The sequence below is a fragment of the Erpetoichthys calabaricus genome, chromosome 3 (genome assembly GCF_900747795.2).
Source record: "Erpetoichthys calabaricus chromosome 3, fErpCal1.3, whole genome shotgun sequence".
NCBI classification, from domain to species: Eukaryota; Metazoa; Chordata; class Cladistia; order Polypteriformes; family Polypteridae; genus Erpetoichthys; species Erpetoichthys calabaricus.
In genome coordinates this window covers 10,299,886-10,313,814 of record NC_041396.2, presented here as the reverse complement: position 1 = coordinate 10,313,814, position 13,929 = coordinate 10,299,886, and the positions used below count along the sequence as shown (strand labels likewise).

Sequence of the window (13,929 nt, the reverse complement as noted above, 5' to 3'; positions counted from 1 at the left end):
TAAATTCCTCTTTTTTGTCTACTGCTCTTCTTAAATGTGTTGTTCTCTCAGGGATCCATTTTCGGTCCTATTTTATTCTCTATATACCTTCACCCTATTGGAGCGATTTTTAGGAAATTTAACATTTCTTTTCACTGCTATGCTAATGATACACAGGTTTATATTCCCGTCTGCAACTCTGCAATGAATCGACTGCACAAGTGTCTTTTTGAACTAAGATCCTGGATGGCTAATAATTTTCTTGACCTGAATCAAAATAAAACGGAGGTGCTTATAGTGGGTTCATCAGCTAAAGCCCAAATTGGTCTTGGACTTCTCGGCTCTTTCTCTGTCTTTTGTAAACTTCAAGTCTGCAATCTTGGTGTTACCTTTGACAGTTGCCTCTCTTTTGAGAAACAGATTAATTCTGTAGTCAAGAGTGGCTTTTTCCAGCTTCATCTTTTATGTAAGATCAGGCCTTTTTTATCTTCTGGGGATCTTGAGAGAGCTACTCCTGCTTTTATCTTTTCTCACCTTGATTACTGCAACTCACTGTATTCTGGGATGAGCAAATCCCTGATACGCAGGTTACAGTTGGTCCAGATTGCTGCCGCTCGCTTTTGTGTTGGGGCAAGAAAGTCCGACTCTGTTTCTTCAATATTAGCTTCTTTACACTGGCTGCCTGGCAGTTTTCGAATTGATTTTAAAATCTTGTTGCTAGTTTTTAAATCTTTACATGGGCTTGCTCCTGGCTATTTATCTGAATGGAGTGCTTAGATCTTCTGGTCAGTTGTCTCTTGTCCCTCGTACCAAGTGTACAACTAAGGGGGACAGACAGGGCGTTGGCAGCCTCGCCTGCGGAACTCTTTACCTCATCACATAAAGGAGTCGTCTACAATTCATAACGAGATTAAAGACTCATTTCTATTCACTGGCTTTCCGTGACCTTCAGTAATGCTGATGGTTTCCTCATTGTGATTATGTAACATTACTTCTATTTATTTTATTTCTATTTATGTTATTTATGTTAATTGTATGTTTTTTTCTCTTCTTTTATTGTAAAGCACTTTGGTTACAGCATTACTATGTTGTTTTAAATGTGCTATATAAATAAAATGACACTGACATTCTCAAAACTTTTGGCCACGACTGTAGAAGTGTAGGTTGAGTTGTGTGGCATGAATTCCAACAGAAGAACATCCTTTGTATCCCAGTCCAAGATCTTATGACTTCTTCGACTGGCTGCTGCACAAAAATTGTCTTCGAAGTCGGGGAGGGAACCCCTTGTGCTTCCATTGCATCAACTCTCGTTTGGGTTCAGGGTTATGTTGGCGAAACCCACATTTCATCCCCTGTCACAACTTCCTCTAAGAAAGTCTTAAGTTCTCTTGACGGAATTCCTGGCACCATACTTTCTGGTTGTGTGTCATCATTTAGGAAACACATTGGGAGTTGCCCAGTGGGGGCTGGGTGGTCTCGTGTCTTTGGAACCCCTGCAGATTTTTGTTCGTTTTTTTTTTTCCTCCAGGGGGGTATTTTTCGTATGTGGATTACTCATGGAGCCGGATGTAATTGTTGACGATTTGGCATGATCCTGGATCTGTCGTTTTTTCAAAACTCTTGCTGAATGTGTTATCATAGCATTCATGCTCTGAGCAGGTTTGTTTGATGTAAGCAAGGATTTTCTCACACACTTAATCAGTGTCCGTGGATGGAATTCATTCAGTCATGGCTTCGCCGTTCATGAATGAGCAACCAATTGATCTCGGTGCACAAATTATAAGAAGAGAATTTCATATAGAGAGGGGTTTGCACGATCGGCAAGATCCTTTATTGCTCCCGGAGGAAATTCTTTTCGAAAGATACCGCTTTAGCTTTTGGGGATATTGTACCTCAAAGATTTATTAGCACCTTTATATTCGAAGTCAAACTAGGTGAAGTCGGGCTCTCACAACCACACAGACAGTAGGCATTGCTTTGAGGTTTTTTTTACAAGCGGCACTTTTTTTATATACTGTAGGCGAAGCGGAAAATCAATCTAAAAGTGCAGTTTGCCAGGCAATTCGTAAAGTCTGTTTGGCTCTGAAATATTTCCTTCGGGTTTTCATCGTGTATCCTGGACACCTGCGTGTGCAGACAATAAAAGAGGCATTTCATGTCATTGCAGGTAGGTAATACACGGGCAAAAACACCCACAGTTCCATAAAGAATCTCACAATCGGCCTAACATTCTCATTAGCCAGGATTTCCAAATGTGATTGGGGCACATGGGACTGATCAGAGTGGAGTTTGATCAAACATTATGTGGAAAATGTACCTCTTCTCTTGATGAATAATCGGACACAGTGTCTTCATCAAATATTTGACCTTCGTCAATATCTCGTTGGTCAAAACACAGGTTCAAGGGATATGACATTCCCTGCAACTGACCCAACTAAAAAAGAGGGCTATATGGAACATACCTATGGCACACATTGAGGACAAATATATGCAATGACCATCCTTTACCTGAAATGAATTGACCACTGCATCCTGCCACTGGTTCTGAGGAGAAGCTTCCCCCTGGAATGCCCTCAGAAACAGGGCGATGGGCATTTTGCTAGAGAGCCAACTCTTCTGCAGGGGTTAGGTCTGGACCACGTGGACCTCCACTTGTTTCTTGCTTGTTGGCCTTCTTATTAGCTTTAAAATTAATGTTTTTTATATTATATATGACTCTTTATGTCAACAGTTCTTTAAATAGATATATACCAATATTTACCAGTTTGAAGTATATTCTTGTACTTCACTTTAACCTGTTCCCATGTTCTCCTTGTGCTCACGTTTGATCTGGAATTATGACATATTAAATAATAATTAATCTGACATATAGGAAATGAAACGCTGCATTTAGTAAGTACAGTGCACACTACTTATGCGTTTATTTGTCGGCCACTTTTTGCCAGCCGTCTTTTCTGGTTTGGGCTGCTTTTGCAGTGTTACCCCTTGTGCATATTAAATCTTGAAATTCTTTATATCCTTCGAGTAAAAGGTCCTGGTCCGCTAGTGTGAAAAAATGCGCCCGTTCTTTCATCATTTTTGTTGCAGCCTATCAAAGACTTGCTAATCATGTTTTCTAGACTCAATATATATGTGCTTTTCACTCAGCGCGGGCGCGCATTCATCTCGGATGATTAGATCCAGCTAAACTAATGTAATACACGGCTGTGTTTGAAAAACCGACTTATCCCGGATGAGTTTCACCGGCATTAACTCATCCAAGATGAGGCATCTGATCTTGGATGATTTAAGTGACGTACAGAAAATACCCCCCAGCCGTCTGGAGGTTTTTATCTTTTTGTTCTGTTCTGTCCTCCCTGGCCATTGGACCTAACTTTATTATTTAGTATTGCCTAATTTTTATATTTGTATTGTTTATACATCTTTATTTCTATATCTTGTAAAGCACTTTGAGCTACATCATTTGTATTAAAATGTACTATAGAAATAAATGTTGTTGTTGATCTTTGACATCATCAAATAAGTACAGGCAGTCCCCGGTTTACGTACGAGAGTGGCAGTGTAGGTTTGCTCTTAAGTTGAATTTGCATGTAAGTCGGAACAGGTACATCTATACTAATAAAAGGCAAAGCCCTCACTGACTCACTCATCACTAATTCTGCAACTTCCCGTGTCGGTAGAAGGATTGAAATTTGTCAGGCTCATTCCTTACAGGTTACTTACGAAAGTTAAGCAGGTTTCATTTTCGAAATTCTACGCGTAATAGTCATAACGGTTGACAACATCCGCCATGTTAAACTTTATTTATGGCACCATCTTCACGAAATTTGGTAGGCGGCTTCCCTGCGCTATCTGACACCCTTGTACGTACTTATTTCGGTGGTATGATGCTACTGTCACCCGCCATATTGAACTTTCCAACAGTCTTTGTTACTTATGGGCCCATCTTCAACAAATTTGGTACGCGGGTTCCCAACGCTAACTGAATCCTACTTACGTACATATATACGTCCATAGCCTGCAGCTCGGTCGCCATGTGAGGCGGCGTTGGATCCTCTATCCCCACGCCTCCCACGTAGTTGGCTGCCCGCCTATATAAGGCTGTCTGTCGCTCTGGTCTCTTCATTCCCTTCCTTGCTTTGCCATGGTATTCATGTCTCCCTGCTGATAACTGCAGCCTTTTTATTTAATCCACAGCTTCTCCGCTATTTTATTGTTCGTTTATTACGATTATAGTTATTGTATAGGTATTTTAGACTTAGTTTACATTGTTCAGGTACTCATTTCCTTTATCGTTCCAACCGTACCCCCATTAACATGTCTATTGAGGTGATCACCATCGATCAAAGAACTGTCACTTACAGAGTGGTTTCCATGCCCGGAGATGGCGACTGTCTTTTTCATTCTCTGTGTTACATATTGCATGGCCATATCAGGCTCTCTCTTGATATCCGGAGAAACATTGTGTCCTATGTATTGAATGACTGGGACAGGTTCAAGGTGTGGACTGATGACGGTACAGGAGATAATTATACTACACAGGAGCACTAGAGAGTGAAATGCTTAAGCCCTTCACCTAAGGTTCTGCATGTGAGTTGATGGCTGCCGCTGAATTGTTCAGTTGTCGCTTTCAAGTGTACTGAAATGGCCAAATATTTTACACCTTTGGACAACCGCCAATGCCTCTTAAACATCTTAGATTCACAGGTGATGATTTGAGTAGTGAACACTTTGATGTTTATGAATGTTTCAACTCTCAAAAGCTGGATGCGAAGTTATCGATGAAACCAGTTGTATGCTTACAACGCTTGACAGACGCTGAATGTAACTTCAACACAACAATCATAGAAACGCTGCCGCTAAATATTTGCAGGCAAATCCACAAGTTAACAGAGCTTCTGTTTCTAGGTACGATCCCAATAATGAAAAGCGGCTCATACGAAAACAACAGGTTTGGCTCAAAAAAGCCGATTGTGGATTTGCGTACGACCCAAACATACATTATGAATCTGACAAAACAGCACACATTGGATCCATGGATGTTCACTGTGAGTATTGTCAAGCTCATAGGTGGACATGCCCACCACCGCCCCCATTCAACAGACAGCCACCCGAGGCACACTATACAACACGGATGTCAAACTCCGGTCCTGGAGGGCCACAGTGGCTGCAGGTGTTCATTCTAACCATCTTCTTAATTAGTGACCTGTTTTTGCTGCTAATTAACTTTTTTTGCTTTGATTTTAATTAACTTGACTCGGGTTCCTTAGTTTTCTCTTTTTCCTTATTTAGCAGCCAAACAATGAGACACAAAGCAAACTGCCACGTGTAATGGTGGTAAAGTCTCTGTCACTCCTTTACATAAGCTTGCATCGCCGCTGCAAAGCGCGGGTATTTTGCTAGTTATTTTAATAAATGCTATTGTTGACCAACTGTAACCAAGTGCTCTGCCATTGAATGATGGAGTTTCACCTCTCTCTGAACTTTGTATTATTCCTACTTTATTTTCTCTTCTTTACTGTATCATCAGATTTGTGTTTCAGAGACATTGTTGAAGGGTGAAGCCAAAAGGTTAGGATGAGCTCTTCTGCACAGCACTGTACACGCTATCACAGCAGTCGGCACATCTGGTGTACTGATGAGAGACAACTTCCTGTTATATATGTAACAGTACAATCAGGCTTGCAATTGAGAATCAATGGGGGCGGCGAGGAGCGATTTACCACCCGCCCACCACACAGTCACCTCCACTTGTAATACAGTATGCTGCCTGCAGCATCAGCCCACCAAGAACAAACAGGGTGCAGCCAAAGGCGGGTAGTGAATCGCCCACCACCGCCCCCATTCAACAAACAGCCACCCGAGGCACACTATACAACAGGGATGTCAAACTCCGGTCCTGGAGGGCCACAGTGGCTGCAGGTGTTCATTCTAACCATCTTCTTAATTAGTGACCTGTTTTTGCTGCTAATTAACTTTTTTTGCTTTAATTTTAATTAACTTGATTCGGGCCCCTTAGTTGTCTCTTTTTCCTTATTTAGCAGCCAAACAATGAGACACAAAGCAAACTGCCACGTGACCTGCTCACCTGTGCCCATCACACAGCATCTGAAAATAAAGAAAGGTGATGGTGTCAGTAAGGCTGATCTCTCAGGTCACCAAAACATTTTGACTGTGTTTTTAGAAAAAAACAGAAAAATCTATTGTTTTGGAAATGTCTGCTGTGGCAGAATGAGAGCAGCAGCAAGCCATGGAATTAAATAACGAGTTTAATTAACAGCAACAATCGGCTTCTCATTAAGAAAATGGTTGGAGTGAAATTGGTTGGCATTTGAAGCCCCAATATAGCTGGTCAACTGCTGGCTCGTTTCACGTCACTCATTTCTGTTTGGTTGTCAATTAATGAAGAAAAGAATTAATTAGAGAGCTGAATCCTTAAAAACTGGGCTATTAAAATGAAGGGAAAAGGAGTTAATTAGCAGCAAAAACTACTTGCTGATTAGGTATAGGGTTAGAATGAAAACCTGCAGCCATAGCAGCCCTCCAGGCTCGGAGTTCGATACCCGTGTTATACAATGCTGACCCCCTGCCGCATCATTCACCCTCAATGGCCTCCGTTCAGCCCCTACCGGGTCACTGCTTGCAGCATCACCAGCCGCCCACCGAGAACGAACGGGGTAGTCAGGAGCAGTAGCTGCGGCGGCGTGGTGGGCGGGCAGCGAACCGCCCCCATCAAGCCTCCATCCTGGACACGAGTGGTAGCTGTGGCCCTGATGACTATGGACCCTGGGGTCACCGCTTGCCACGCACCCAACCGCCCACTGAGAATGAAGGGGGTGCTGTTCCCACCGCCCCATTCATCAACTGGTGCCACCTGAGGGACACTACACTGCGCGAGCAGCGAAATCATCCCCAGGCCAAAGATGACGGAGCGGCAGTTACTGAGGAGCCTGAGTCGCGTCTCCCAGACAGATGAAAGAGCAGCTGCGGCCCCGTTCGTAAGTCGTATGTTGGATGTCCGTAACTTGGGGACTGCCTGTAGAGATGATTATGGAAGCTGTGCCATCTGAAAGGCCTAGTGCCAAGTTATAACTTTAACAGAACTATCTTCATGATCATCTTGTGAAGATGACACCACAGGATGCTCCATGTGGGGGTCATTTTCAGTGGACTCACGACCCCATTTAAATTGATTTTAACCAAATAGTATAAATGTTTTTATCACCATACACAACATTCAACCTCTTATGGGTTTACTTTGGCTTCTTCTCGTCTTTTGCAAGTAATGTAATTACAGAACGATTCTCCCAACATGCCGATTTCTTCATAGTCATGCTTCTAGATGTGTTTGCCATCCTCTCTCTTTCTCTGTGTATAACAAGTTCAGATCTTTAATGCAAATTCACAATGCTCAGGCAGATAAATTTATGAACACCCCTCATATGTTAGGGTCTGTTTACTCAACGTTCTTTTTTATTTTTCATTTTCAGATATCAGTTTGCCCAAATCAGCTGCAATATGTTACACTGCAGCACTTCTTAAGGCACGAGCTGTCTCGGACAAGTAAGTTTAAGGGATTCTTGGGGGTTTTGGTAAATGTCTAATTCCTGTTACTGTGTACTTCAGGGGTGGGAACCGTCTGGTGGCTGCAGGTTTTTGTGCCATCCCCGTTTCTTAATGAGAAGCGCTAATGAAGCACTTATTGCTCAAGTGACATATTGATGCTTCATTTTTGTGGTCTCGCTTGTTAAAGTTCCCCACCCTCAATTGCTTATTTCAGTTTTAAACAACTGCATTCACTGCTTTTAATGGCTCCGTGTTAGCAATAAGAGGCAAATGACAAAGGAGACAGCAATTCTCCATCTAACTTGTTTCCATTTACACCTCTGTGTGTTCACCATGCACTATTTGACTTAATAAAACACTTAAGAGTAAAATGTGACAGACTGAAAATGATCCATTTTAGGCTTTAACTCATTTGGATGATATCCTTGGAAAGAAAAAAAAATTGCAATATAAGAACCATAAATTGCACAATCACAAGCTGTAAAAATGAAATAAGGTCTGAGATTGGCAAGGATTGGTTTCTAATTAAGCAGTTGGGTTTGAATGAAAACCTGCAGCCACTGTGGCCCTTTAGAAACGACGTCGCCCACCCCTGGTTTAGTTTATAGCCCCTCATCTGTTTGTAGCTTAAATTTTTTCAGGCATATCACATGTGCTATGTCTTGCCTCTTGTTTTAGGGTAAGTCCACATTAATGCAGACACGCCATTTTCATTTTAGCATCATTCTGTCCTCACTGGTGGTTTCAGATCATGTTCCAAACATTTGCCTTCCACACTGTTTTGTCATGGTAGGGTTCTTGGGTGACCCAATTCCATCTTTATACTCTTTACTAGCAATCTATAACCGGTGAATTTCCCAAATGAAAGAAACACAACATAGAAATAGAACAAACAGTTTTGTGATTCACATTTTATTGTAATAGGTAATATAAGTGATCATTCCAGAGCCTTTGGATAAACTATATTTTTTGTTTTCCCTTGTGGGTGTGAAAATGAACAAATTCTGAGGATTGCCCACTGTAGGACATGCTACGTAGACTTGTCCGTGTGAAAAGCATGGATTTTCCGAATTGATGCCTGCAACTTGCAGTGATTGCCCTTGAGCCTTATTAATTGACATAGCAAAAGCCAAACGAACAGGAAATTGTAGCCGTTTCAAATCAAAGGGTAAATCATTTGGAATCAGCGGTATTCTTGGTATGAAAACATCTTCACGTCTTGCACAACCTGTTAGGATATTTGCTTCAATAATATTTGGATAGAGAGTCTTGACACAAAGGCGAGTGCACAGTTTTGGAGGATCAAGATTGCGAAGTAGCATGATAGCCTGGTTTCCCTTTCTTGGGATGTTTCATCCACTCTGGCAACAGCAGGCCTTCTCCTGTTGGCAGACAGCCTGGTTTCCCTTTCTTCAGATGATTCACAGGGACCAAACGTGCCGCTAGATGGCGTCGCCGTTAACGTCTCTTGCAACATGCGGTGATCTTGACGATGATAAGTACGGGGATGTGTGCCGAACTTTGTGTTGGTGAAAACGTACCCTGCGCTTCACCACGAACGTTTTTCCCAACCAAACATACCCCATGACCTCCTCCTTGTCACAAAGGTGATTGGACGCCTGGTGCAGATTTGTATGGCGGACAGACAAACATACATACACACATACATACATACATCGACTGTGCTTTATATATTAGATTACGTAGACCCTAAAAGAATCCCCCAAATCACATAGTTTCATCACACTGTCTAGATCAGGGGTCTCCAACCTTTTTTCCCCTGAGAGCTACTTTTACAAAATGAAAATGGTTGAGAGCTACTCCTGTTTTCTCACCTTTATTCTCATAGCTTACTTCAACCCAAACAAACTGAATAAGCTTGTTCTGACTAATGTCAGAAACTCCACACAGAGCCATAGCAAGGTTTGGGGCAGCCACCCGTATAATTGGTATCCTGGCTGCAAAGTCGTGAATATGTTTACACAGTACTGATGTGCACAAAACCGAGTGCAAAACAGAACTGAGGGGATAGGGAAAAGGTGGAGGCTTTTAAAGGGGAAGACAGGAAGTGAAGTCAGATGGGTCGGGCTCATCAGGGTCTTCAGCCATAGGCTCGAGCCCGGACATTACATCAAAGGGGCCGGAGCCGACAAGGTCTTCCTTCATAGGCTCAGACCCGGAAGTGACGTCAACAGGGCCAGGTGGATTCTTCCGTGGATTGTCTGCAGGAAAGCGAGAAAAAGAATCGGTGCACTCTGCCACATCCGGTCTGATTCGGAATTGCCCTCACTCAAGTCCTTTAGCTGCCTCCCATGCGCACGTGTGTGACACTGAACATTTACAAAACGTCGGTGTCCACAACTCACATTTTGCATTAAAACATCACAAAAAAATATTTAGTTCACCTGCAAGTGCATTTTGTATGTCTGTATGCATGTCCTAGTGCTCATGTCCTATCTCACACTATTGAATTAAAACATGAATGCTGTCAGAACAAAACAATGCAATTCCAAATCCACAGACTTGACATTTGTCATTTTGTCACATGTCACTGTGTCACTTTATTCACAAGTCCAGTTGCATGTGTGATGTGCTGTTTAGTTAGTCAGATGACTCCACAAGAGAGGCAGGTGTCTGGTGGAGTGGAGCCACTGAGGTTCACTCTCATGGAGTCATTTAAATGTTCGTCTGTCTGTCTTGTTCTGAATTTTGATTTCATGACATTCACATCAGATTCACAGAGGTATGGAGACCCAAACAAAGCAGATGTTTTCAGAGCTGCTTGGTGAAGATTCTTCTAGTTATCTGGCTCTACTAAGCTCCAGAAATGCTGAGAATGCTGTTGAGACTTTAACTGCACATTATTTTGAAACTTCACTAATATATAATATTTAAAATCCAAGAACTATTTAACAGATTAAGATTGTTTTTTTTTTTTCTAGAACTTGCTTGAACATTCTGGTTGATTTTGTGACTTCTCTCATCCCACTAATAACATTGCACAACATTTTTTTTAAAGTCTTTCTTCCTGAAAAGTTGTTGCTGATTGTGACAGGTACCTACTGGGTATGCACAAATATACTTATGGTTTTACTGCATCACGTAGGAACTCTGAGACATTTATATGTTTACTGACAATAACGTATTTAGTCACGTTTATGTTTCGCATAAGCTATTAAAGTCAACAGAATTAAGTGTTTTGCTCCTGATTTTCTTTTGTATTTAATGTCTGGTGCATCGTGTTGCAGTGTCCAACAGTAATCAGCAAGCATTGACGGATTCTAGTTGCCCTGTTATCGTTTCTCCATCGTAGCAATGTCCTGGTGAAACCTTTCACCGTGTTCATCACTGACAGCACCGAGATTTGGTGGGAAGAAGTCTAAATGTGAGTGGAGGAAATGAATCTTGAGTGACATGTTGGACTTCATTGTCTTGTATGCTTTGAAAAGTTTGTCTACTAGCTGAATGTAGTTTGGGGCTCTGTAATTGCCCAGAAAATTGTCAACAACATCTTTGAAGGCTTTCCAGGCAATTTTTTCTGGCCCAGCTAACAGATCTTCAAACTGCTTTTCACTCATAACATCACAACTTCACAAGAGCAGTCATCCAACGTCTCTGAGGCGCAAGTGTATACTCGCCACATATATAGCAGAATGTATTGTGGCTGTTACAATATTGACGAGACATATCGCCCGACACCAAAATGTCTATAGCATCAAGCTTACTTACTGTTCTATTGCTACAGATACTATAGTTTACTATACTGATACTATACATACACACTATCTATATTAACCAAATGAGCAGGATTGGTGTATGCAAGCCACCTTTATAGCATGCTGAGACGGCATCAAGCTCGTTCAGACCTGCCCAGGATGTCAACTCCGACAGAACAGCTTCCAACCTGCCCTGATTCCATACCTGGACATGCCCAGGCTGCACAAACCGTTGTTGATAAGTCTCGTACGGAAGCGAAAATGTTTGGATACAAATAGAAGAAAAAAATCATGAAACGGTACGTGATGGGTGAATTTTGATGTGATTTTCGTGATCCGCACCCAAAAATCTATAAGAAACACCCAACAGTGTTCAAGAAGCAAAATCTTTTTTGTGCAGTGAAATCAGAGTTCACATGCAGAAGCGATATATTTGCTGCAGTTCCATTTTGGCAGAGCACATGAGGCATTCTTTCAGTTTCGAAATATTCTGACAAATCTTATATACCCACGTGTTTGGCATATTCGGTTAGCAATTTGTGATCATATGCGATTAGGCTCTCTAAGGCCCAATATAGCACCTCTTTCCCTATCTGACCACAGTGTACCTGTCTCAGTCACTAACCTCCGTTTACAGCCCAGCTATATTTGTTATAGCTGCCTGGAAAGATTTATTTCTTCTGCTTTCTTTAGTTAGACCCGATATGCTAACATAATTTGCCTCACAAATCACAATTATCAAATAGTTATTTTTCATTGCTGGTTACGCAGATTCATGTAATTGGCTATCGTGTGCTATCCCTAGTAATGTAAAGTGACATCTTTAAGGCTGGAGGATTCATAAGCTACAGTCAAGTTTTTCAACCCCTCCGGCCAGGAGTAGTGCCACCAGCTTAAGGATGGGCCTCATCAGTTGTTTTGTTGAACTCTGGACTTCTGTCCTGAGAAGCTGTTGTTGCTGTACTGTAGTTAATTTGCACAAATATTCCCAAAATGAGGTAAGTACGTACACCCTTCGTTAACTTTATAACAACACAAGCAGATGTGGAATGTAGAAGATGGATCTCACATATATTGGCAACCGTTACACTGAACTCATTTGTACATGCACTAGGTGGCATATTAAAATCAATGTCAATTATTTTCAGCTTATCCCTGGGGTTATAGTTTTGGCAGTGAGCGGTGTCAAAGTTGAAATATTCTGTAGAGAAAAAGATTTTTTAACTCTCTCTTGTTTCACTGAATATGTTAACTTCATTGTTTTTGGGTTCCTAACCTGGAACATAAACATTTTTTGGTTGTTATTTAAAATCATAAATATTTACAAAGCCACATAATATGCTTAAACCCGCTTAAACAAATTCAGGGTCGCAGGGAGCCAGCGTGCAACACAGCAGCACTTGGACACAAGGCAAAAAATATTCAAGAAATGTTAAAATCAAATCCAGGTGATGCAGAAATAATTATTGAAGGGGGCAGAGGGTAGGGGGGCTACCGTCTGTGTTCTAAATAGCAATCACTGTTGGCTTTTCACCAAATGATGTGCCAACCACAGCTTTATCTGGCAACTCTTTTTGACCGTGCTATCTTTGTTTTTACGTTGTAGGTTTTCTCCGGAGACAGCATCCCGACGAGGGCTTAGCACTGCAGAAATGATGGCCGTTGAAGCCATTCACAGAGCAGTGGAATTCAACCCCCATGTGCCAAAGGTTGGTTCTTTATGCCAAACTTCATCCAGATCTGTGGTAACTTATTAGTTTTCGACAGTTACTGTGTTGTGCAGACGTTTCTACCTGCCACTCAAAAAAAAAAAAAAAGCATTATTTTACGTCACAAAAGTATTTCTCAATAATTATTATGTTATTTTGCAAAAATATTGCCTACTTGTGTCAGTAGTAACACTATGCACGTGCACGCTCTGGCTATCTAATTACAGCTAGTGAAGGAAATGTTAAACATGCGCGTAGTGTAATGGAACCGGGCTGTCCAGCGAACCCCAAACCCCAACACAAACGCACACAAACTCGCGTGTTCAAGTAACGGATGGTTTTAATTTCCAAAAACGTACCTCCACAAAAGTAGCACAAGCACAAATGCAGGTCTTCCCTCTACACAGATATTCTCTCAAATCACCTCTCCTTTCACCTCTGCACTGCCCTTCTCCAGTCGAGTGTTGCTCCACGTCCTCTAAGTTCTGACTCGCTTGGGTAAGTGAGTGTGGCCCCATTTATTGAGGACCTGGGAGAAGTTCTGGTGCCAGAAGTCCCATAAATTGGGAAGCGCATCTTCCTACGGCTCCCCCTTGCATCACCTATGGTCCCCAGCAGGGCTGTATTACCAGACTACATCTCCCAGCATTCCCTGCTGGTTCCCAAATAGGCTCTGTCATGGAGGGCTACTATCATCTAGTACCTGGGGGAACTAGATGTCCATCTGAGACAGTCTTTCGCTGTCCTTCCCTTTTCTCCAGTCCTGGGAAGGTACTGGAACCACATTCAGCTCATCCATCCCCTAGGGCAGCCTTGTCTGGGTACGACCGCCTTCCCTCTCTTCGTTGGGATGCCTTTCTGTATTCTCGGGGCCTCCTGTCCGAGTAAGGGATCCTCCCGACTTCCTGCTAGGATGCCTTTCCATCCTGTATGCCTTCTACAGTAGCTAGCAATCAAAG

At 42.2% G+C, this 13,929-nt stretch overlaps 1 protein-coding gene across 1 annotated transcript in view; it reads left to right on the top strand.

The window, feature by feature from the left end:
- LOC114647651 (suppressor of tumorigenicity 7 protein homolog) overlaps positions 1-13,929 on the top strand; it is a 163,318-nt gene that overhangs the window by 46,332 nt on the left and 103,057 nt on the right. The window contains exons 10-11 of the mRNA XM_051924430.1: positions 7,470-7,542; positions 12,868-12,970. Coding sequence (XP_051780390.1) covers positions 7,470-7,542; positions 12,868-12,970 — 176 coding nt within the window. The remainder of the gene's footprint in view (positions 1-7,469; positions 7,543-12,867; positions 12,971-13,929) is intronic.